General features: G+C 40.0%; 1 protein-coding gene across 2 annotated transcripts in view; it reads left to right on the top strand.

The window, feature by feature from the left end:
- ELOC (elongin C) overlaps positions 1–26,190 on the top strand; it is a 27,576-nt gene extending 1,386 nt beyond the window's left edge. For both annotated transcript variants that reach the window (XM_023184064.1, XM_023184063.1), the window contains exons 2-4: positions 12,418–12,471; positions 16,354–16,497; positions 25,255–26,190. In XM_023184064.1, the coding sequence (XP_023039832.1) occupies positions 12,468–12,471; positions 16,354–16,497; positions 25,255–25,445 (339 nt within the window). In that variant the 5' untranslated portion in view covers positions 12,418–12,467 and the 3' untranslated portion in view covers positions 25,446–26,190. The remainder of the gene's footprint in view (positions 1–12,417; positions 12,472–16,353; positions 16,498–25,254) is intronic.

The raw sequence follows: 26,190 nt of genomic DNA, 5'->3' as shown, positions 1-26,190 counted from the left end.
TTTTTTTTTTTTTTTTCTTTTTCTTTTTCTTTGCCTTTTTTTTTTTTTTTTTTTTTTTGAGACGGAGTGTTGCTCTGTCCTGAGGCTGGAGTGCAGTGGCGTGATCTCGGCTCACTGTAGCGTCGGTCCCCGGGGTTCAAGTTATTGTCCTGCCTCAGCCTATGGAGCAGCTGGGACTACAGGCGCGCACCACCACTCCCAGCTAATTTTGTTTTGTTTTTTTTTTTTTTTTAGTAGAGATGGGGTTTCCCCATGTTGGTCAGGCTGGACTCGAACTCCTGACCTCGGGTGATCCGACCGCCTCCCAAAAAGCTAGGATTACAGGCATGAGCCACCGCGCTCGGCTCCATATTTGCTTTTTGATCCCCGAAAGTTGTTTCCTTTTCTGTTCATTGCCCTAAAATGACATATCTCTGATCTCATTTACATTATAATCATGTTGTTGAAACATAGCAGTTTACATGTGGATTTATTCATTCTGGAGATACTATGGCAACGAAATAGCTGTGGTACATACTATTGTGGTACATACTATAATGGGTATTTATTGTTTCTTGCCAATGATGATTTGGGGTCCCTGTTTAATTTTAAATGACCGTTCCTCTTTTACTTAAATATGAAATTTAATAACTACCATTCAAAAAATATACATGTATGCATTACCAGATGGTAATTCCCTAATATAATAGGCACTAGTTCACAGCCAGAAGTTATAGTGAGTCCTATACATCAAGTTCTAAAGTGATATTTAATTGTTTAAATCTTCTAAAATGTTTATCTGGGTTTTTTTGGTAGATTTTTTAGTACTGGAAAATAATCAGGAAAGTCTTTGCTATTATGCTCATACTTATTTTTGAGTCAGAGTCTCACTCTGTTCTGCACTCCCAGGCTGGAGTGCAGTAGTATGATCACAGCTCACTGCAGCCTCAACCTCTTGGGCTCAAACTATCCACCTGCCTCAGCCTCCCTAGTAGTTGGGACTATAGGTGCCCACCACCACACCCAGCTTATTTTTTGTTTGGGTGGCTCAAGTGGTCTTCCTACCTTGGCCTCTGAAAGTGCCGGAATTACAGGCATGAGCCACCAAATCTGACCGGCTATGGTCATATTTATGTGTTAATGCATTTCAGCTAAACTGCTATCCTAAATTCTTTATTGTTCTGTTATTAAGTAAGAGCAGAAAAAGCCCATCCAGTAATGCCTGAATTGCAAGCCTCCGCGATTAGGAAAATAATAGTACATTCACTCAAGAAATATTTATTGAGCATCTACAAGTGCCAGGCACTATTCTAGGCCTGCTGTCAAGGAACTTGAGGAAAGAAAGGATATGTGTAAGTAAGCAAGTATAGTTTCAAGAAGTGATAAATGTGAAAAAATATATATAGCAACGGTAAGGGTTAGAGTGACTGGGATGGGGGTGTCTAATTTTGGTAGGATCATCAGGGAAGGAAGAGCTCTCTGATGAGTTGAAGTTTTACTTAGAGATCTAAATGACGAGAATTTAAAAGCTTTTGAGACAACAGCAATTACAAATGCAAAGACCTTGAGGTAAGAGTGAACTTGACTGATTTCGAGGAATACCAAAAAGGCCAGTGTGGCTGGAGCATAGTGAAGGAAGAGTGGTGGGAGACAAGATCAGAGTGGTAAGCAGGAAAGTAAATCAAATGTCCAGTTGAGATACGGTAGTTTGAACTAGAAGTGTAGAGTTGAAAGTGAGTAGTAAGTAGTCTGATTTGGAATGTAATTTGAAGCTGGAACCAAATGGGTTTAGCTTTCTTCCCAGGAATAAAATAAACAAAAAAAAAAATGTTTTTTGAATAACCAGTCATTTTTCTAAGCATCTGGGTAAACAGCAGTGCATGTACTGAAATGTGGAAGACTGGGAAGGGAGTATTAGTTTCTGAGATTGATAAATCAGAAGTTCTGTATGGGAATTACTGAGTTTGATAACTACTGAGTTTGATAACTCTCAGTAGGCACCTGAGAATATGTGCAGTAGAAAAGTTGTATATTCACGACTGGCACTCAGAAAAACTAGGGAGATGACTGGGAGTCATATTTTATAGATGATAACCTGTGGTCTGGAGGACATCAAATAGAGAATGTTAAATGGAGAAGGCAGATGACTGGGAGCACTCCAGTCAGAAGAGGAGCATACAGTAATGGAAGCAGAAAAGCCAGGAGTGTGTGACATCTGGAGTACTAAGGAAAAAATGTTTCATGATGGAGGGAGTAGGCAACTGTATAAAACACTGCTAAATGAGCATTAAAGATTGACCCTGTGACTAAGTGAAGTAGTTGAAATTTGATAAGAACCCCTAACATGGACTGGTGGGCCAAAAGGCTGATCAGAATAGGTTAAGAAGTAGATGGTAGATTGGTATGTGGATGGGAATAATGGCCATAGCAGAGTCTTCAATTAGGTGAGGGGATAGCAATCATTGCTTAAGTGGAAAGATTGACCTGTGGTAGGAAGGACAGTTTTTATTCAATATTTTGAAATAGCAGGGTGGACAAAATGTATGTTATACAAAAACAGGAACGCTGAAGATGGAGAGACAAGGCAGCTGAAGTGATTGGTTTCAGTTTATTTTTAGCCAATCTTTCTAAAGGTTCTGTTAATTATAATATGTAGAATCTATGATTAATACACATTATAAGTTGGGAATATCTGCTCATAATTTTAAAACTGAAACAAGGGGGTTTGTAGATATTATTTGAGAGAATAATTAGGTCATTTGCAGGGGTGAGGCAGACAGACTCAGTGAGAATATGCAGTACTCTGGAGCCCTTAAGTTCTGTGTTGTGGGAGGGCGACTCTGGGTAATAAACATGGGAAGCTGAGTTATAGGTAGTTGTCAGGGAAGGATGAATTTCAGATGGGTTTAGTCATGATATAGTGGAGCCAGAATGGACTTTTGGACATAATTGAGTCCAATTCTCTCATTTGGAAGATGAAGAAACAGAAGTCCTATCACTTAATTTATCTGAGTCTCAAGATAGAAATGCCTAACAGAGTAGAAATTCAGATGTGGAGATGGGTTCGGGTCTATATAAGGTAGCCATTGACTTTCATTCAACAGGGCTAGTTCTTAATTTATGATAAGAGATAAAAGCTGTGGACCTCCTCATTCCGCTTACCCTGAACTGCACATAAGCACAAAATTGTGCTTACAGGTTCAAGGATTTGGGATTCTGCTGCTTATCTATGAACCTGGAGGAGTGGGGGACTGCAGATTAAGAACCCACTAGAATGGGGTCAACAAGTTAGAACCACAGGCCACATCTGACCCACTACCTGCTTTTATACTACCCGCAAGCTAAGAATGCTAAGAATGGTTTTTAAATTTTTTAATAGTTGGACAAAAATTCGAAGTAAATATGTATTTTATAACATGAAAATTATAGGCTGAATGCAGTGGCTCACGCCTGTAATCCCAGCACTTCTCGAGGCCAAGGTGGGCAGATTACCTGAGGTCAGAAGTTTGAGACCAGCCTGACCAAATAGTGAAATCCCATCTCCACTAAAAATACAAAAAATTAGCTAGGCGTGGTGGTGCATGCCTGTAATCCCAGCTACTCGGGAGGCTGAGGCAAGAGAATCACTTGAACCCGGGAGGCGGAGGTTGCAGTGAGCCAGGGTTGCGCCACTGCACTCCAGCCTGGGTAACAATAGTGAAACTCTGTCTCTTAAAAAAAAAAAAGAAAGAAAGAGCAAATTATATAAAATTTACCTTTTTTTGGCCCATAAATAAAGTTTTGTTGGATCATAATCACACTCAATCCTTTACATCTTGTCTGTGGCTGCTTTTGCACTCCAGTGGCAGAGTTGGAATAGTTGTAACAGAGACCTTACAGCCTGCTAAGCAAACAGTATTTACTTTCTGGTCCTTTAGTGTGTCATCCACCACACTAAAAATGTAAATTCCAGGATACGGGTGGAGGAGAGGTTGTTGGATTTATTTTGTCCACAGATTCCTCCCAAGCATGTAGAGCAGTGCCTGGCACATGGTAGGCCCTCGATACATATGGGAATGAACCTCTGGTTCAAAAATAGAATAATGGCCTGTGTTCTAATGTGTGCTAGGCAGTATTGTGAGTGCTTTTATATGTAAAGCCATTTATTCTTCAGAACAGCTCTGTAAGGTAGATGCTGTATTATCCTCATTTTACCGTTGAGGAAACTAGGCACAGAAAGATTAGGTTAGTTTTCCCACAGTGATATAGCTAGGAGTTTGACTGATTTTAAGCACTGCATTATATGGAGGGCTGAAATCAAGTCTTCAGAAATGATAGAAAGCAGCAGAAGGATAGATGGGAGTGATTGATGAAACAGGGTAATGTAGCAAAGAAGGAATACATTCTTCTGTAGCGTTGTTTACTATTAAGGCATTCAAGACCCATATCTTGGACTGGGTGTGGTGGCTCACACCTGTAATTGCAGCACCTTGGGAGGTCAAGGCAGGAGGTTTACTTGAACTCAGAAGTTCGAGACCAGCCTGGGCAACACAGGGAGACCTCTACTTAAAAAAAAAAAAAAATTTAGCCAGGCTTGGTAGCAGGCTACTCAGGAGGCTAAGGTGGGAGAATCCTTTGAGCTCGGGAGATTGAAGCTGCACTGAGCCAGGATTGCACCACTGTACTTCAACCTGGGTGACAGAGCAAGAACCTGTCTCAAAAAAAAAAAAGACCCATGGCTTAGTCAGTATCTCAATGTGTGCTCCTTATGTGTATCGCTGTTTCCCTCTTTGATAAAGTCCAACTTCCCAAACTCTCACCTCTTTTCCTATTTTCCTACACTCTCTTCTTGACTCACTCCTCTGGCCAGACTGGTCTCCTTGCCATTCTCCCTCCATAAAAGGCTCTTCCTTCAGATATCTGTGACTCATTCCCTTGCTTTCTTCAGGTCTCTGTTAATGTTAGTTCTTCACCATGCTGTATGTATTATTTTATTTCGGTTTTCTGTCCCCGTCATTCTTCCCATGAGGTTGGAATCTTTGTTATGTTCATCTCAGTCCCCAGTGCCTAGGTGAGCATCTAGCATACTAACCCTTGGTAAATATTTATTGAATGAATGAATTTGTAAACTGATTTCCAACAACACTGAATTGCATTATGTGCCCCAAGCTGTCTGACTCAGGTCATACTGTTCACTTTACTTGGATCTCCCTCTCTTTCCAGTTTTGCCTGGTAAAATACATCTACCAGCTTGCTGTGAGCTGAGATCACGCCACTGCACTCCAACCTGGGCAGCAGAGTGAGACTCTGTCTCAAAAAAAAAAAAAAAAAGAAAACCTCCATCCATGGAGACCCAGATCAAAAGCTACTTTCCTATTATAGCTGTTCACTTAACAGATTTTCTGTTGCAGATTTGTAGTCTCATATTTCCTTTCTTTGGGATGACCAACTCTTATTCCTTCTCTGTTAGTATTTGCATATCTAGAGAATTTGGGTTAATTTTATTACTGGTGTCACTTTTGAAAGCTTAATTAGGCAGAAAACCATCCTAGAGTGATGATATCTTTGGAGTTAAGGTAAAGTAAATTTCAGAAATTCTATCATTTTTTAAAATTCTAGCTTCAATATAATCTACATATGATGAAATGCTAATTGTACCATTTAGTTTTGACATTTTTATCACTCTAGAATGTTCCTCTCTAATCACTTGCTGAGCTATCATCATTGGTTTTGCCTGTTGTATAATTTTATATAAATCGGATAATACAGTGTATACTTTTTTGTTTGGCTTTTCCACTTAGTGTAATATTTTTATATTCTTCCGTGTTGTATCAGTAGATCATCCCTTTTTGTGAATAGTATTGCTCTGTATGAATGTACCACAGCTTATTTATCCATTCTTCTATTATGATGGACTCCCCATCAGCAGTGTAGGAGAGTTCATTTGCTCCACATCCTCTCCAGCATTTAATGTTGACAGTCTTTTTAATTTTAGGTATATTGGTGGCTATATAGTAGTATTTCGTTGAAGTTTTGAGTCTCGTTTCACTGATAAGTAATAATGTTGAGCACTTTTTAATGTGTTCATCCAGTTCTTCTGTCCAACTTTAATTGGATTTTTTTTATTGACATACAGGCATTTTTTAATTTACTCTGGATGGAAAGCCATTGTCAGATATGTGTTGTGAATTTTTTTTCCAATTCGTGGCTTGACTTTTCATTTTTTTCATTTTTCTTTTTGGTTTTTGAGGGGGTTTTTTGGTTTGTATTTGAAACAGTCTTACTGTTGCTCAGGCTGGAATGCAGTAGAACCATCATGGCCTGCTGCAACCCCAACTTCCCTGGGCTCAGGTGATTCTCCCATCTCAGCCTCCCAAATACATGGGACTACAGGCATGCACCACCATGCCCAGTTAATTTTTCTATTTTTTATAGAAACAGGGTTTCACCACTATGTTGCCCAGGCTGGTCTCAAACTCCTGGGCTCAAACATTCGGCTTGCCTCGGCCTCCCAAAGTGCTGAGATTATACGTGTGAGCCATGATGCCCAGCTGTGGTAGTTGATGAACAGAAATTTTGTTTTGGAGAAATCCAGTTTATCAAGTTTTTCATTTACAATTTGTGCTTTTTGCATCTTTTCTGAGATTTTTGTTTTGTTTTTTGAGAGAGTCTCGCTGTGTCCAGGCTGGAGTGCCTGGCTGGTCTTAAATTCCTGACTTCAAGTGATCTCCCTCCCAGAGTGCTGCGATTGCAGGTGTGGGCCACTGCACCTGGCCGCTGAGAAATCTTTGCCTACAGTGAGGGTATGAAAATAATTTGTTTTCTTTTAGTAGCCTTATTTTGCATTTTAAGTTGAATTCTGTGAACCATCTGAAATTGATTTTTGTGTATGGTTTAACAGTGAGCTTCTAATCCATATGGCTATTGTTCCAGCTTCCTTCGTTGAAGAGACTGTCCTTTCTCGCCATACACTTTCACTCACTTTTCCAGTATAAGGATTCAGGAAGTCTGTTTTTTTTGTTTTGTTTTTGTTTTTGTTTTGCCATTTATAATTTGATATGAAACGACTGCAGCCCACCAAAATATAAATAACCATCATTCATTATCCAGGGACCACTTAACATTACTGTGATTGCCTGTTGCAGTCCACACTACCATATGTAATACTTCTTTTTTTTTTTTTTTTTGAGACGGAGTTTCACTCTTGTCACCCAGGCTGGAGTGCAGTGGCACGATCTCGGCTCACTGCAACTTCCGCCTCCTGGGTTCAAGCCATTCTCCTGCCTCAGCCTCCCGAGTAGCTGGGATTACAGGCACACACTACTACACCCAGCTAATTATTGTATTTTTCGTGGAGATGGGGTTTCACCATGTTGGTCAGGCTGGTCTCGAGCTCAGGTGGTCCACCCATCTTGACCTCCCAAAGTGCTGGGATTACAGGCATGAGCTGTCGCGCCTGGCCCATATGTCATATTTCTGATTGGTCATTTGTGGCTGGTCTAAAATACAGTTCTTAAGTATCAGAGATTTCTTCTGATCAAAATTCCTTAAGCCCCACAATACATGACAGATCATAGGACTGGCATTTGTGAGAGTGTGTTACTAGAAATCGAGACCCTGCTAATGAGATATTATAGCATTGATTACTGGGTATTATCAGATGAGTCGTCATTTTATTACTAAAAGTTTGACCATTTGGAAGAACAGGTCAGCTGTTACTAAGTATTAGCTATCAGAAACAGATTGGAAATTGAGATCAATGCTTTTACTTTGTGTTTTAATTTTAATTTTTTTTTGAGAGCTCCCCTCAAGATAGAAGTGTGTTTACTTTAATGACCTGATAGAATTCTTAGTAAAAACAGAGAACTTCCCTCTTTGACCCACTGCCACTGAAGACAAAACTGAAACAACGAGCTCGGAACAGAAATTCAGAGTCTTAATGCTAAGAGAGCAGCTAGCTTTAATGCTAGGAAATTTGAGGACATCAAATAATTAACATCTTCAAACAACTGTATCTGTTCTAAGAAACACGAAATTCCAGAAATCTTGTACAGGAATATATGTTTCATACACTCGCATATATTATTAACAGTTATGGTAGTGGGTACATAATTGGGAGACTGCTATTTTAGGTATCCTAATTTTATAAGATATGCCTGTGTCCTATAATTTTTTTTTTCTTTTTTTCTTGAGACAGTCTTGCTCTGTCACCCAGGCTGGACAGCAGTGGCGCGATCTCGGCTCACTGCACTCTCTGCCCCCGAGAGGTTGCTTAAGCAATTCTCCTGTCTCAGCCTCCAGAGTAACTGGGATTACAGGCGCACGCCACCCCACACCCAGCTAATTTTTGTTTTTGTTTTTGTTTTTGTTTTTGAGATGGAGTTTCGCTCCTGTTACCCAGGCTGGAGTGCCATGGCACGATCTCGGCTCACTGCAACTTCAGCCTCCCAGTTTCAAGCAATTCTCCTGCCTCAGCCTCCCGGGTAGCTGGGATTACAGGCACGTGCCACCACACCCAGCTAATTTTGTATTTTTAGTAAAGATGGGGTTTCTCCATGTTGGTCAGACTGGTCTTAAACTCCCGACCTCAGGTCATCCGCCTGCCTTGTCCTTCCAAAGTGCTGGGATTACAAACATGAAGCACCATGCCCAGCCCATCAAGCTTTTTTTTTTTTTTTGGAGATAGAGTCTTGCTCTGTTGCCAGGCTGGAGAGCAGTGGTGCAATCTCGGTAAACTGCAACCTCTGCCTCCCGGGTTCAAGCAATTCTCCTGCCTCAGCCTCAACCTCCAGAATAGCTGGAACTACAGGCTCCTACCACCACACCCAGCTAATTTTTGTATTTTTAGTAGAGATGGGTTTTCATCATGTTGGCCAGGATGGTCTCCATCTCTTGACCTCATGATCCACCCACCTCGGCCTCCCACAGTGCTGGGATTACAGGCATGAGCCACTGTACCCAGCCCCATCAAGCATTTTTATACCTGTGTAAGCCAGTTGTATTCTTTTTTCTGGTATTTTTCCAGAGTTCGTGGATTTTTTACATTTGAGTCTTTAATCTGTAGTGTATTTTTGTGAGTGATCTGTAAAGTATTTGTTGTTAAACACACACATACACAGAAAAACTTGAAGAGTTAATGTTTATATGTAACACCCTAAAAGCATAATGACGTCTCAGGCCATTGTTCATGTTCTTTCTTCTGCCTAGAGCTATTCTCAATCCAACGGTTCCCTTATGACTGGCGTTTACCTGCCCAATTCATATTTCCAGAATTCAGCTCTGTCATGCAATAGATGTTCAAGCTGAGATTTTTGTCTCCTCAAACTTAGATTTCTTTAGATAACTTATGGGTTAGGTCCAAACGTAATCATATTTTAAATATTTCTAACTTCTACCTAAGAATTAGGAATTTTAACTCTTAATGTTGATTTTCCCTTTCAATGTTGGGAGAAAGGGTGGGTCTGTTCTTCCTCTGCTTAATCTCTGTTGTACAAAATGATGGAATTGATTTACTATATTAACTCTATAGAGAAACTGTTGCTACCCAAAAGGGCTCCTAAGATGTGACTTTGCATTGATGCTTAGCTACTGCTAGTTAAATAAACATCCTCAATGTTTTATTCTAGAGATTTTCCAGGTAGAAGAGTTGGCCCTTGAAATTCTTGTACTTCAATCTGTCTAGCTTTTTTTCTTTTCTTGGTTTTTAAAAGAGTAATTACAAAGCAGTATAATGAAAAGAAAATAATAATGGCTGTTGTGAATTCTTAAATTGTGTAATATCATAAAATGACAGTACTATTTTTAAATTTTAGAGAACTATTTGAGGATTTACATCAGTAGCTGTTGGGAATTGTGACAATTAAGTTTAACTGGAGCCAGAATTTTTTACTGTGGCAGTAGGCAATAATGGAAGGAGTGGAATGTGGGCTGTGAAGTCAAACCTACCTAGGTTTAAATCCTAATGATGCCACTTAAGCTGTAGAAGCCTTGAGCAAGTAGCAGACTCTTCCAGTGTTGCTCATCTCTAAAATCAGAATAATTCCCTTATGGAAGAGTTGTTTCTAAATAAGATGGGCCAGACACAGTGGCTCACACCTGTACTCCCAGCACTTTAGGAGGCTGAATTGCGTGGATCACTTGAGGTCGGGAGCTCGAGACCAGTCTGGCTAACATGGTGAAATCCCATCTCTACTGAAAATACAAAAATTAGCCAGGCATGTCATGCACCTGTAGTCTCAGCTACTCGGGAGGCTGAGGCACGCGAATCATTTGAACCCAGAAAGCAGAGGTTGGCCAAGATCACGCCACTGCACTCTGGCCTGGGCCAAAGAGTGAGACTGTCTCAAAACAAAACAAACAAATAAATAAATAAAATAATGTATATAAGGCATTTAGTACAATGTTTACCACTTATTAGGCCTGCAAAAAGTTCATCGTATTTCATTGTTACTGCTGCCTGTTTTCTCTGCTTTATCTCACATTGGAAATGGTACTTTGGGAGGCTGAGGCAAGTGGATCACCTGAGGTCAGGAGTTCGAGACCAGCCTGGCCAACATGGCGAAACCTGGTCTTTACTAAAATACAAAAATTAGCCAGGCATGGCGGCAGACACCTGTAATCCCAGCTACTCAGGAGGCTGAGGCAGGTGAATCGTTTGAACCTGGGAGGCAGAGGTTGCAGTGAGCTGAGAGCACGCTACACACTCCAGCCTGGGCAACAGAGCAAGACTCCCTCTCAAAAAAAAAAAAAAAAAAAAAAAGGTACTTTTGAATATCTGTCTCCATGCTTAGCAAGTGTTCTAGACTAAGATTTGATTTCTACTCCTGCTCTGTCACTACCTGAAACAAATTGTTTAGCCTCTCTACATGGATGACATTATTCAAACCTGAGGCATTAGAGAGGTTACCTGCAAGTTCCTTTTCTGCTCTGAAGTGTTATGGTTCATTTTCTTGATCCTTCTCTTAATGCCAGAAATAAAATTTGTCAGGAATTTCTTAGAGCTGGATAGTTAGGAAATGCTTTTTTCCTGTAAATGACGTAAAAGAGAATATCAGTATGAATAAGATCCTCCTCTGAATAAATGCTGTAGTATATTATTAAAATACAAATTACTGAGAAAGTGAAATATTTTCTTTAGCAATCATCTTGTTATTTTGTCAAATTTATAATTTCTCAAAAATTGTAAATTTTTAACCACTTTATTGTTAAATTTCAAAACTTAGGTAGCCTGTATATGGAAGAGATGGAAGCATAAAAATATGTATGTGTATGCTTATCTAAGTAAAGAGCAAGACTTCTCTTTTTTCTTATTTATTTATTCCTATATTTATTTTAGAGATAGGGTCTCAATATATTGTCCAGGCTGGTATCAATCTCCTGGGCTCAAGCAGTCCTCCTGCCATGGCCTCCCAAAGTGCTGGAATTACAGGTGTGAGCCACTGTACCCAGCCCTGTGCTTTTTTATTCTCATGGAAGTTACTTCATGTCCTTGGTTATGATATCATGCCATTCATTCAAGCAAATATTTGCTTATTGTCTGCTACTGTGTACTAAATACAAGATCCAGAACTTGCTGTGTCCTCCCTGTGTTAAGTCAGTATGCATCATCCTTCCAGCACATTGATGTGTACCATAACAAGGTGTACAGAGCATTGCTAACCTCAAAAGCTCACTTGAGCTTTGGTGTCCAGGGATTTTCTTGGGGTTTCATTCTGTAGACATGATTGATGAGTCATAAGCAACAAGAATGAGCTCAGTCTTCAGCACCCGTCCAACTGGAGGTGATGGTGATATCAAAAAAGGCACCTCGGAACCCCTTGTCCTGAGTCCTCTTGTTAAACTATCCAAAGGCCCACTGTGGGTTACCTGTTTAACGTAAACTACCAGGACCCATGATGAATAGCAGAGACTTGCATCACTAGGGAAATTCCAAGGATTTAGAGGCCGTATCTCAAAACGAGGATCAGAAACCAGCCAACTTCTTTGTTATACAACAGGACCGATAGTTTTGTTCGGATTTTCAGCAGAGTCCTTTACCCAGAAAAAGAATAAAGGACCTCTGCCTTAGAACACCTCAGTATGGCAGTTTTTTCTTGATAATTATGTTCTGTGTATGTATTTTAATGGAATGAACATTTTTACATGTCTGTTACTTTTAACATGTCACACTTATAACCTCTTCAACAACTCCACCCCCAATCAATTTATAATGATTATGTTTCTATTTTAAGTAGTCTTTTTCCAATTCAAAAGTGCCAACTGATCAAGCTCTCAAAGCATTTTGGTATTCAATTGATTTTATTAAAGTGCAGTGTTTTTGCTGTGTAGGAATGGTGAGCTCGTAATGTAACCAGGAGGGAGAGTTCTTAAACTTTTAACACCAAGGACATATTAAATAACAGTGAGTGAAAACTTGTCTCTTGCAACATTAATCTTAATATGATATTGTTATATTTTCAGGAAGCTACTAAAGTTCCTGGGGAAGCAAAGTAGAATTTCATAAGAACAAAATGGGTAAGCTAAAGATAATTTTGTGTTTTAACTAGTAGAAACCGGTTTTTTGTTTCAAAGATCTTCAAAATCAGTGAACGCAGGTGAAATTTCAGTAGATTGAAATTAGTTGTCCGTATCAACAGCTTATTTTTACTACACAGTCATGCCCTGCATAATGATGTTTCGGTCAGTGTTGAACCACATGTGTGACATGGTCTCATAAAGATTATAATAGAGCTGAAAAATTCCTGTTGCTTACGGTGACATCTTGATGATCTTGTCCTTGTGTAGGCCTAGCCTAATGTGTGATTGTGTCTTAGTTTTTAACAAAAATATTTAAAAAGTAGAACACAAATTACAATTTTTTAAAATAGAAAAAAGCATATAGAGTAAGGATATAAAGAAAAATTGTGCTGGGTACAGTGGCTCATGCTTATAGTCCCAACTGCCTGGAAGGCTGAGACAAGAGAGTTGCTTGAGTGAGCCCAGGAGTTCAAGGCAGAAATAAGCCGTGATTATGTGACTGTACTCCAGCCTGAGCAACAGATAAATTTACTGTAGCCTAAGTGTACAGTATTTATGAAGTCTGTAGTAGTATAGTACTGTGTTAGACCTTCACATTCAATCACCACTCACCCAGAGCAATTTCCAGTCCTGCAAACTCCGTTCTTGGTGAGTGCCCTATACAGGTACACCTTTTAAACTCTTTTGTGCTATATTTCTCCTGTACCTTTTCTATGTTTCAATACACAAATACCATCATGTTAGAGTTGCTTACAGTATTCATACAGTAACATACTGTACAGGTTTGTAGCCTAGGAGTAGTAGGCTACAGCATATAGCCTAGGTGTAAGTACACTCTAGATTTAGTAAGTATACTCTTAGGATGTTTGTGTTACAACAAAATTGCCTAATGATGCATTTCTTGTCTTGGAAGGTATCTCCATCATTAAGCAATGCATGACTGTATATTCCTGATAGGCAGATCAGTAATAATATCGTGGTAACTCCAATTTCTGATTTTTAGTGAGTAATTTTACCTTAAGAAATTTGAAACTTTCACGATAAACATGAAATGGTTTCCGTTGCAAAAAATATTAGAAGCATAAATTGAAATAATAACCATTATTACTTTCTTTTTAGAGGTTGGCAAAAACTGCTAAAAATCTATATGCTTGAATAGTCTGTAATTTAGAAACTACTTACATCTTTATGGATCCTCCAGCTTTTTATGAAAAATTAGACAAAAAAGGATACTAACATAGCTTTCACCAGATTGTTAATGTTTTGCCACATTTGCTTTCGTATGTGTATATGTGTGTGTGTTCATACTGTAGAGTTGGCAAAACTCCATCTCAGTCCTCTTAGGGTCCTGGCTGGGTCTGAGAATTAAATCGACATAACATAGATGAATATTTATTACATAATATAAGATGACATAACATAGATGAATATTTATTACACGTTTTACATGGAACAGAAGCCCTTTTTAAAAAAACAAAGACCAAAGCCAGGCATGGTGGTGCATGCCTGTTTCCCAGCTACTTTGGAGGCTGAGGCAAAAGGATCTCTTGAACCCAGGAATTCCAGGTTACTGTGAGCTATGATTGCACCACGGAGCTCCAGCCTGGGTAACAGAGCAAGGCCCTGTCTCTTAAAAAAAATAAACCATAAATAAATAACTAGTCCGGGTGCAGCGGCTCATCCCTGTAATCCCAGCACTTTGAGAGGCCAAAGCAGGTGGATCACTTGAGGTCAGGAGTTCGAGACATCCTGGCCAACATGGTCTACTACTAAATACAAAATTTAGCCGGGCATGGTGATGGGTGCCTGTAATCCCAGCTGCTGGGGAGGCTGAGGCAGGAGAACCTCTTGAACCTGGGAGGTGGAAGGAGGTTGCAGTGAGCCAAGATTGTGCCACTGTACTCCACGACAAGAGTGAGACTCCGTCTCAAAAAATAAAAAATAAATAAATAGGCGGGCAGGTGGGTGGATGGATGGATGGATGAACATAGATGGATAGATAAAAACATTTTTAAATTATCATACTGCATTAACTTGTCTCTTTAGTCTCTAAATAGTTTTCTACTTCAAAGACTGTTCCTCAATTTAAATTTGGTTGTTGTGATTTGATTCAAATATTTTTGGCAGTGGTAGCACATGAGTGATTTTGAGATTTATATTAATTTTGATTTTAGAGATTTCTGAATTAATTGTTTAACAAATGGATATCTGTGGCCGAACAGTAGTACTTCAGCTTCATCCTTCTGCTTCTTTCTAGGGCTTCCTAAGTTTTTAGAATAAACTTTAAGCTATTTTATTTCACATGTTAATAATTATAAAAGTTAAAATGCTGTTACAGTACAAAATTGTAAAAATTAAGGAGATTTTTACTCACGTATGTAACTTTTACGCTCTTTGTATGTGGCTACTGTGACTGAAGCCAGTACAGCAGCAATGGCGGTAGCAGAGTAACATCTGTGTACTCTGTCTCCTCATGTCAGCTTTGGGTTTTTTTTTTTTTTTTTTTTTTTTTGAGACGGAGTCTCGCTCTGTCTCCCAGGCTGGAGTGCAGTGGCCGATCTCAGCTCACTGCAAGCTCCGCCTCCCGGGTTTATGCTATTCTCCTGCCTCAGCCTCTCGAGTAGCTCGGATTACAGGCGCCCGCCACCTCGCCCGGCTAGTTTTTTGTATTTTTTAGTAGAGACGGGGTTTCCCCATGTTAGCCAGGATGGTCTCGATCTCCTGACCTCGTGATCCGCCCGTCTCGGCCTCCCAAAGTGCTGAGATTACAGGCTTGAGCCACCGCGCCCGGCCAGCTTTGGGTTTTTTTTAAAGACCAATGTTTTGTCCATATTAATTACTTTTAATCTTGCATGAATTTAAACTGAGTATTGTTTAAATGTGTACTTTGATCATTATTTTTAACCATCAAGTGTGAAATGCTGAGTAAAAGAAGTCTTAACTTTTAGAATTTGGGGCTTGTCAAAGGAAGTTGAGCTCACATGGCATATAAACACTGATTTATAAATCTGCTATACATCTTATTTTTAAAAATGAATATTTCAGGTGGTAGAATTAAAGTCATACTATTTAAATATTTCGTCTTAGTCTTCAAATTTGAATGGGCTGCTTTGGTTACAAAGCAGCTGTTAATACCTCCTTGAAAAATACTAGTAAATTTTCACTGAAGTAGCATTCTTAAATCTACAGTTTGTTCTGATATTGGAAGATTTTTTTTTTTTTTTTTTTTTTTGAGACGGAGTCTCGCTCTGTCACCCAGGCTGGAGTGCAGTGGCCGGATCTCAGCTCACTGCAAGCTCTGCCTCCCGGGTTTATGCCATTCTCCTGCCTCAGCCTCCCGAGTAGCTGGGACTACAGGCGCCCGCCACCTCGCCCGGCTAGTTTTTTTTTGTATTTTTTAGTAGAGATGGGGTTTCACCGTGTTAGCACGGATGGTCTCGATCTCCTGACCTCGTGATCCATCCGTCTCGGCCTCCCAAAGTGCTGGGATTACAGGCTTGAGCCACCGCGCCCAGCCGGAAGATGTTTATAGAGAAGTATAAAACAAGGAGTTAAAAACTGTTAAAGTCTTGGTGACTATTATAATACCTTTCTGAAATGTTTCTGGTCTGAGTTCTTCAAATATTAACCTTGTTAATAAACCTTTTATTTATTTATTTGAGGCAGAGTTTTGCTCTGTCACCCAGGCTGGATTTTTGTATTTTTAGTAGAGACAGGGTTTTACCATGTTGACCAGGCTGGTCTTGAACTCCTGACCTCAGGTGATCCGCCTGCCAAAGTGCTGGGATTACAGGCGTGAACCACTGCGCCTGGCCAAACCTGTTTATTTTTAATACATTGTGTGATTCAAAAATTGTTTTACTACTTACTTTACTTTAGATGGAGAGGAGAAAACCTATGGTGGCTGTGAAGGCCCTGATGCCATGTATGTCAAATTGATATCATCTGATGGCCATGAATTTATTGTAAAAAGAGAACATGCATTAACATCAGGCACGATAAAAGCCATGTTGAGTGGCCCAGGTAAGCACAGTTCTGTCTTTTTCTTCATATGTTCACTTTTAATGTTTGATGGATGTTTGTAAGTTGAATTAAATGATTCAGCATTTAAAGAGAGTAAGTCTTCTAACATTGTTGTATGATTATGTTTTTGTTTTTTCCTTTGTTTGTTTGAGAGAGACAGAGTTTCGTTCTGTTGCCCAGGCTGGAGTGCGATGGTGTGATCTCAGCTCACTGCAACCTCCCCTCCTGGGTTCAGGTGATTCTCCTGCCTCAGACTCCCGAATAGCTGGAATTACAGGTGTGTGCCACCATCCCTGGCTAACTATTGTGTTTTTAGTAGAGATGGGGTTTCACCATGTTGGCCAGGCTGGTCATGAACTCCTTACCTCAGGTGATCCACCCATCTCAGCCTCCCAAAGGGCAGGGATTACAGGCATGAGCCACCGTGCCTGGCCTTTGGCTTGGTTATGTTGCAATGGGAAAAAAATTGATTTCTGCCATTTTCTGTTTTCAGTTATTTATCCTATACGTTTCAACAAGACTGAATGGATTTCCCTACATTAGTTTCCATAGTCAGCCTTTTTTTTTTTTTTGAGATGGAATCTCACTCTGTCGCCCAGGCTGGAGTGCAGTGGTGACATCTCGGCTCACTGCAACCTGCAACCTCCGCCTCCCAGGTTCAAGTCATTCTGCCTCAGCCTCCTGAGTAACTGGGATTACAGGCGCCTGCCACCACGCCTGGCTAATTTTTTGTATTTTTAGTAGAGGCAGGGTTTCACTATATTGGTCAGGCTGGTCTTGATCTTCCGACCTCAGGTGATGTGCCCGCCTCAGCCTCCCAAAGTGCAGGGATTATAGGCATGAGCCACTGTACCCGGCCCATTGTCAGCCTTTTAACCACAGACTGGTGATTTGTGTTCCTAGCTAGATAAAAAGTTTATCTTTACAAGTTGCCACCTTCCAAATCTCCATTCTTTTTTTTTCATTTTGAGACGGTGTCTTGCTCTGCTGCCCAGGCTGGAGTGCAGTGGTGGCATCTCAGCTCACTGCAACCTCCGCCTTCCGGGTTCAAGCAATTCTCATGCCTCAAGCCTCCCAAGTAGCTGGAACTACAGGTGCCCACCACCACGCCTGGCTAATTTTTTGTATTTTTAGTAGAGACAGGGCTTCGCTGTGTTAGCCGGGATGGTCTCATCTGACCTCGTGATCCACCTGACTCAGCCTCCCAAAGTGCTGGGATTACAGGCGTGAGCCACTTCACCCAGCCCAGATCTCTATTCTTAACATTTTTTTCTTGAAGTAAAATTCACATAATGTAAAAGCAGCTGTTTTAAAGTGTACAATTTAGTGGCATTAACTACATTCACAATATTTTGCAGCCATCATCTCTATCTAGTTCCAAAACATTTTATTACTCCAAAAGCAAGGCCCATACTCATTAGCTGTCACTATCCCTTCCCATTCTCTACCCTCAGTGTCTGACCACCACCAGTCTGCTTTCTAATTTACCTATTCTGGACATTTTGTATAAATTGAATCATACAGTATATGGCCCTTTGTATCTGGCTTTTGTTATTTTTCATGTTTCCAAGGTTCATTTATGTGGTGCATTTACAGTACTTCTTTCTTTTTTATGACTGAATAATATTCCATTCAGTCAGATGTGAATATACCACAATTTGTTTATTCATCAGTTGATAAATATTTGGGTTGTTGACACATTTTGGCTACCATGTATAGTTCTGTGAACATCTGTGTACAAATAATTGAATACCTGCTTTCAGTTCTTTTGAATGTCTTCTTAGGAGTGTAGTTGCTTGATTATATGACAATTCTGTTTAACTTTTGGAGGAGCCACAAAACTCTTTCCGTAGTGGCTGAATTGTTTTACATTTCTACCAACAGTGTGCAAGGGTTCCAGTTTGTATATATCTTGGCCAATTTTTTTTTTTTTTTTTTTTTTTTTGAGACGGAGTTTTGCTCTCGTCCAGGCTGGAGTGCAGTGGTCAGATCTTGGCTCACTGAAACCTCCACCTCCCAGGTTCAAGCAATTCTCCTGCTTCAACCTCCCGAGTAGCTGGTATTACAGGCATGCACCACCATGCCCGGCTAATTTTGTATTTTTAGTAGAGATAGGGTTTCTCCATGTTAGTCAGGCTGGTCTCGAATTCCCAACCTCAGGTGATCCACCTGCCTCTCAGGTGATCCGCCCACCTTGGCCTCCCAAAGTGCTGGGATTACAGGTGTGAAGCTGCTATCTTAATGGGTGTGAAGTGGTTATCTGGTGGGTTTTTGTTTGTTTAGTGGTGTTGGTGGTTTTTTGAGATAGTCTCACTCTTACCCAGGCTGGAGTGCAGTGGCACAATCTCCACTCACTGCAGCTTCCACCTCCCAGGTTCAAACGATTCTCATGCCTCAGCCTCCAGAGTACCTGGGGTTATAGGTGCATGCCACCATGCCCAGCTAACTTTTTGTATATTTGGTAGAGACAGGATCTCGCTGTGTTGGCCAGGCTGGTCTTGAAAACTCCTGGCTTCAAGTGATCAGCCCTCCTCGGCCTCTCAAAGTGCTGGGATTACTGCCACCACACCTAGCCTATCTGGTGATTTTGATTTGCATTTCCTTAATGACTAATGATGTTGAACATTATTTAATACACTTCCTAGACATTTTTGTATCTCCTTTGGAGAAATGTCTATTCAAGTATTTTGCCTATTTTTGAATTGGGTGGTTTGTATTTTTGTTGTTGAATTGTGAGAGTTCTTTATTAATTCTCAGTAGTAGACCCTTATCAGATACATGATTTGCTAATATTTTCTCTCATTCCATAGATTTTTTTTTTTTTTTGGAGATCGAGTATTGCTCTGTCACCCAGGCTGGAGTGCAGTGGCTCAACCTTGGCTCACTACAAGCTCCGCCTCCTGAGTTCATGCCATTCTCCTGCCTCAGCCTCCTGAGTAGCTGGGACCACAGGCACCCGCCACCATGCCTAGCTAATTTTTTTGTATTTTTGGTAGAGACGGGGTTTCACTGTGTTAGCCAGGATGGTCTCAATCTTCTGACCTCGTGATCCGCCCATCTCGGCCTCCCAAAGTGCTGAGATTACAGGCGTGAGCCACCGTGCCTTTTATGGTGTCATTTGAAGCACACTTTTATTTTTATTTTTTTAATTAATTAGTATCTTTATTTATTTTGAGACAGAGTCTCGCTCTGTTGCCCAGGCTGGAGTGCAGTGGCACAGTCTCGACTCACTGCACCCTCTACCTCCCGGTTCAACCAATTCTCCTGTCTCAGCCTCCTGAGTAGCTGGGATTACATGTGCCCACCACCACACCTGGCTTATTTTTGTATTTTTAGTGGAGACGGAGTTTCACCATGTTGGCCAGACTGGTCTTGAAATCCCAGCCTCAAGTGATCCACTCGCCTTGGCCTTCCAAAGCTTTAATTTTGAAGTGTAACTTACTTTTCCTTTGGTTTTTCTGTCATATATAAGAATCTGTTGTCAAATCCAACCCTGTGTTTTCCCCTGTGTTTTCTTATAGGCATTTTATGGGTTTGGCTCTTTAATTTAGGTCTTTGGTCTTAAGTTAATTTTTGTTTATCCTGTGAGGTAAGAGATCAGCTTCATTCTTTTGCATGTGGCTCTTCCACTACCATTTATTAAAGAGACCGTTTCCTTGTGGCATCCATGTTAAAATTCAGTTGACGGTAGATATTTGTATTTCTGGGCTCTCACTTATATTCCATTGATCTATATGTCTGTCCTTATGCCAGTACCACACTGTTGTGATTACTGTAGCTTTGTAGTAAGTTTCAAAATCAGAAAGTATGAGGCTTCCAACTTTGTATTTCTATTTCAAGATTGTTTGCGCTATTTGGGATCCCTTGCAATTCTTTCTGGTTTTGTCTGTTGTTTGTTGTTGTTGTTGTTGTGGGGTTTTTTGTTTGTTTTTGAGATAGGGTCTTGCTGTGTTGCCCAGGCTGGAGTATAGTGGCACAAGCCCTCCTAGGCTCAAGCAGTCCTCCCACCTCAACCGCCTGAGTAGCTGGAACCACAGGCATGCACCTTTTTAAAAATTTTATTTTCAGTAGTGATGTCGCCCAGGTTGATCTTGAACTCCTGGGCTCAAGCAGTCTTCCCGACTTGGCCTCCTAAAGTGCTGGGGTTACAGGTGTGAGCCACCGTGTGTGGCCACAATTCTTTTTCTGTTTTTACTATGGAGATCTTAAAACCTACACAGAAGTAGAGAGAACTGTATAATACAGCTCTATGGGCCCATCATCCAGCTTCAATAGTTATTAACATTTTGTCAGTCTTTCACTCTATCTCCCAGACTGGAGTACAGTGGTGCAATCTCTGCTCACTGCAACCTCTGCCTCCTGGGTTCAAGCGATTCTCCTCCCTCAGCCCAGCCTCCCCAGTAGCTGGTATTACAGGCATGCCACTACCACACCCAGCTAATTTTAGTATTTTTAGTAGAGATGGGTTCAGGCTGTTCTTGAACTCTTGACATTTAGTAGAGATGTTGGTCAGGGTGTTCTTGAACTCCTGACCTCAAGCAATCCACCTGCCTCAGTCTCCCAAAGTGTTGGGATTACAGGCATGAGCCGCTGTGCCCAGCCCATTTTGCCAATCTTAAGTTGTTTCATTATCCCTATTTTTTTGGAGTATTTCAAGCACATGCCTGATGTTGTGCCATTTCACTTGAAAAATCTGCAATAGTTCCCCTGCACATTTTCTTTTTTTTCCAGGCCATCAGTTAATTTTACAGAGAAGCAAGGTCATTTGTATGCTGTCAATATTTCATATTGAATTATAGTTGAGTTTTATTCTGTAAACTCATAGTTAAAATTCCAGAGACTTGACTATTCATTTTTGTAGGCAAAGGATACTTTGTAGGTAGCACTCTTGTATTCCTGTTATATCATGTCTTTTAGCAGTGTCAAGCTTGATCAGTGGATCCCAGGTTGTCAGGCTGATTCATCCATTAAAAATTCCCCACTCTGAATTAGCATTCATGTGATTATTGTTAAGATTTACTTTGAGATTACAAAACAGTGAGTTTCCAATTCTGTAAAATTTTTTTGCATTTATTAGCTAAAATTGTCCTATAAGATACTATTTGGTTACATTGAAATACGGTCTATATGGAAAAGATGATAAAGACTTGATTTTTTTCCTTTTAAATGTAATTTTTCAGAGTAATGAATTGGTTCTTCAGCATCATCCAGTAGTAAAGAGTGTTTTGTTCTTGAGTGCATGTCATTATGAATTCATGACTTTATATTTCATGTTTTTCAGTCTGTTGCAGTCATTCTTACTGATGCTCAGATTGTTCCATTTGCTTCATTTTTATGTCAGAAAGAGCCACATTGTGTTAACTCCTATGTCCTTTTGACATGGCTCCATTAGTCTTGAATAGTTTTACTGCTTTCTGTAATAAGATTTCTTAGGCGTGTCATGTACATTGTTCCCCAATCCTGAAAACAGCTGTTTCTCCAAAAATCCCTGTTTTGTTTTAGTAGAAAATGGTATTTAGGGGCCCCAGTCTGGGTGCTAAAGACACTCATTGCTCCTTGGTTGAATTGCACCCTTCACTCCTCATACACACACACAACATGGCTCTGATGAATATGATGAATTGCTTTTGGGCTTTTCCACAAGACAATGCAAGGAAGTACTTTAGGGAAAAAAAAAAATCACAAATGCCAACAGAATTTTAATTAAAAATTAATTTTATAACAGGCTAGAAGCAAAGAGCTTTTGCTTTTTATAAATTTGATCTTTAAACAGGAGATTTTTAGTTTGGAAAGATCAGGAAAACATTCAGCCTCAAACTACTGTTTGCATGAAAAGGAATGAAGTACTGATAACATGCTACAGCGTGTATGCACCTCCACAGCATGCTAAGTAAAAGAACTCCAACACAAAACGTCACACATTTGTATGATTCCGTTTATATGAAATATCCAGAATAGGTAAATCCATAGAGACAGAAAGCAGATTGGTGTTTGCCAGAGGCTGGGGGTGGAGTGAGGAAGATGAAGAATAACTGCTTAATGGATTTACTGGGTTTTAATTTGGGGTGATGAAAATGTTTTGGAACTAAATAGAAGGGATAGTTGCACAACATTGTAAATATACTAAATACCACTGAATTGTACACTTTAAAATGGTTAATTTTATGTTATATAAATCTCACCTTTTAGAAAAATCACTGTTTGTCTGATATCAACAGCTTAATAAGTGCCTATTGGTAATATTTCAGATATGTATTCAAGAAAGGAAGTTCTAGTTATTGGCAAACCAAAATTTACCTTATTGTTGTGAATTATTTGCTGAGTCCTGCTGTACTGCTTTCTTCCTACTACAGTATACCCCAACCAACAGATATATAAAAGGCATTTTATATCTATTTTAGTATTTTAAAATACTGTATTCTCAAAGTATATTTGTAGATGTGAAATGCCTTTTATATTCAGTACACAGTGCTAGTACGAGACTGCTAAGAAAATATTTTATCCCTATATGTAAAGGCTAAATGATACAACCTTTGTGTAGCTACAGAAATTTTGAGGAATGACTGAAAATCTGTTTATGAAATGCTGTTAAAAGAAAATGTCTTGTGAAGAGATCTCATTAACATGATCATATTTTTAAAAAACTGAAGGAGGAAACAATGGAATTCCTTTCCTGAAATGTTTCTTTTGCTTGCTTGCTTCCTTGCTTGCTTGTTTGTTTGTGGCAGGGTCTCTGTCTGTTGCCCACACTGGAGTACAGTGGCGTCATCATGGCACTCTGCAGCCTCGAACTCTGGGGCTCAAGCAGTCCTCCTACCTGAGCCTCCCTAGTAGCTGAGACTACATGTGGGTCTCCCAAAGTGCTGTGATTACAGGCGTGAGCCACCATGCTCAGCCCACTTCTTTTAAGTAGAATTTTTCTTATTTTAGGTAAATAGTTAAATAGTTTAAATAGTTTTTTTGTTTGTTTGTTTTGTTTTATATTTTAAGACAGAGTCTTGCTTTGTCACCCAGGCTAGAGTGCAGTGGTATGATCTCAGCTCACTGCAACTTCCGCCTCCTGGATTCAAGTGATTTTATATATTCACTTATTCTCAGAAAAGCCAAATCAAAAAATCCGTTATGTGCCCTGGCTTTATTTTTAAATGGCAATTCAGTACAACACAGGGATCCTGATGATCCATAAAGACTTGATTGCCTGGATTGATCTTTTTTAAAAAAGCTTACTTTTTCATCCTGCTCACCCTTCAGTAATCATATCACCAAGATTCTTAGGAAAAGCTACTTAAGTTTCCAACCCACAGGGAGAGAATTAGAATTTTAAAATTCAGTCTTGATGAATCTCAAGTACTATCTTTTTTTGAGACGGAGTTTTGTTCTTGTTGCCCAGGCTGGAGTGCAATGGCGCAACCTTGGCTCACTACAACCTCTGCATCCTGGGTTCCAGAAATTCTCCTGCCTCAGCCTCCCGAGTACCTGGGATTACTGGCACTCGCCACCACGCCCAGCTAATTTTGTATTTTTAGTAGACATGGGGTTTCACCATGTTGGCCAGGCTGGTTTCAAACTCCTAACCTCAAGTGATCACCCACCTCGGCCTCCCAAAGTGCTAGGATTACAGGTGTGAGCCACCCCGCCCGGCCCCCAAGTACTATTTTAGTGAAGGTTTTTTCATGTTGTTGGCCGGGTGCAAGTGGCCAAGCCTGTAATCTTAGCACTTTGGGATTCTGAGGCAGGGGAATCACTTGGGTCCAGTAGTTCAAGACCAGCCTGGGCAACATGGCAAAACCCTGTCTCTACAAAAAATACAAAAATTAGCCAGGCATGGTGGCGCTCACCTGTGGTCCCAGCTACTCGAGGAGGCTGAGGTGGGAGGATCACTTGAGCCCGAAAGGCAGGGGTTGTAGTGAGCCACAACCATGCCAGTGCACTCCAGCCTGAGCAACAGATCAAGACCCTGTGTCAAAAAAAAAAAAAAATTATTATATCATTAATACTAAAAAAATCAGAATTCCTTAATTTATTTGGTGCTAATTGAGGTTATTTTAATGATGATTAGTTTGCTAGGGCTGCCATAACAAAGTACCACAACTGGATGGCTTGAACAACAGAACTTTGTTTTCTAACAATTCTGGAGTGTAGAGGTTAAAAAGTAAGGTGTTGGTAGAGTTGGTCTCTTCTGAGGCTCTCTTCTTGTCTTGTACGTGGCCATCTTCTCCGTGTCTTCACACAGTTTTCCCTCTGTGCCCATCTCTTTCCGGATCTCTTCTTATGAGAACACCAGTCATGGCCGGGCTCAGTGGCACATTCCTGTAATCCCAGCACTTTGGGAGGCTGAGGTGGGCGGATTACGAGGTCAGGAGTTTGAGACTAGCCTGACCAACATAGTGAAACCCTGTCTCTACTAAAAATACAAAAATTAGCCGGGCGTGATGGCGTGCACCTGTAATTCCAGCTGCTCAGGAGACTGAGGCAGGAGAATCACTTGAACCTGGGAGGTGGAGGTTGCAGTGAGCCGAGATCATGCCATTGCACTTCAGCCTGGGTGACAAGAGCACGACTCCGTCTCGGAAAAAAAAAAAAAAAAAAACACCAATCATATTAGATTGCCACCCCAATGACCTCTTTTAATTACCTCTTTAAAGAACTTATCTCTAAATACAGTCACATTCTGTGGTACTAGGGGTTAAGACTTCAACATATGAATTTGGAGGACACAATTCAGCCAATAACATACATAATTCTTTTGTTTTACAGGTCAGTTTGCTGAGAACGAAACCAATGAGGTCAATTTTAGAGAGATACCTTCACATGTGCTATCAAAAGTATGCATGTATTTTACGTACAAGGTTCGCTACACTAACAGCTCCACCGAGATTCCCGAATTCCCAATTGCACCTGAAATTGCACTAGAACTGCTGATGGCTGCGAACTTCCTAGATTGTTAAATAAAATAAATTATAATAAACTGTTAACTCTTTTCAGTATTTAATACCTGTAGTTCAGTTAGTAACTTTTTCATATATAGCATGTTGCCTGTATGCAGTTGAACTATATAAAGTTCATTGCAAAGCAGATTATCTTCTGTTTTTTTGCATAGCAATCAAAGTTGAAATTTGTTTGCTACATCAACAAATTAAGGACATTTTCACAAACTGAGAAATAAACAAATATGCCAATTCGTAGGTGGTTTTGCCTTATCCTTTGAATGTGACTTAAAATCAGCAATGATGATATAGTAAATACTGAAATTTAGGCATAAATTAACACATTCTACAGGGAAATAATGGGGCTAAGTATTTTTATGTTTTTAGTGGTTTTTTAGAAACCTATTCTGATCTTATAGCTGCCGTTAGCATTACTAGAGTTATGCAAATAATTGCATTATAAACATTTTTATAACTTAGCCAAAACATTTTTATAACTCTCCAAGTATGAGTTGAAATTTCTTATGTCTTTTGATAAACTGCAGTATTCTTTAAGTGTGCTTTGTCCTTTTGTTTATTGCTATAATTTAAGAACTTTATTTAAAAACAATTTTGGAAGGTTACTAGGTACAACTTTTGCAGAAGTAACTGAACTGTAGCCAGATGGTCAACAAGTAAACTACATGACTTAGAGTTCTTGTGCATTATACATTTCAGATAATTCAAAGTACTGTATTTGCATTGACTATAAAGCGTCTTTTGCAAT

Source organism: Piliocolobus tephrosceles, chromosome 7 (genome assembly GCF_002776525.5).
Source record: "Piliocolobus tephrosceles isolate RC106 chromosome 7, ASM277652v3, whole genome shotgun sequence".
Lineage (NCBI taxonomy): Eukaryota > Metazoa > Chordata > Mammalia > Primates > Cercopithecidae > Piliocolobus > Piliocolobus tephrosceles.
The sequence above is the reverse complement of the archived record's forward strand: the minus strand, read 5'-3'. Positions and strand labels throughout refer to the sequence as shown.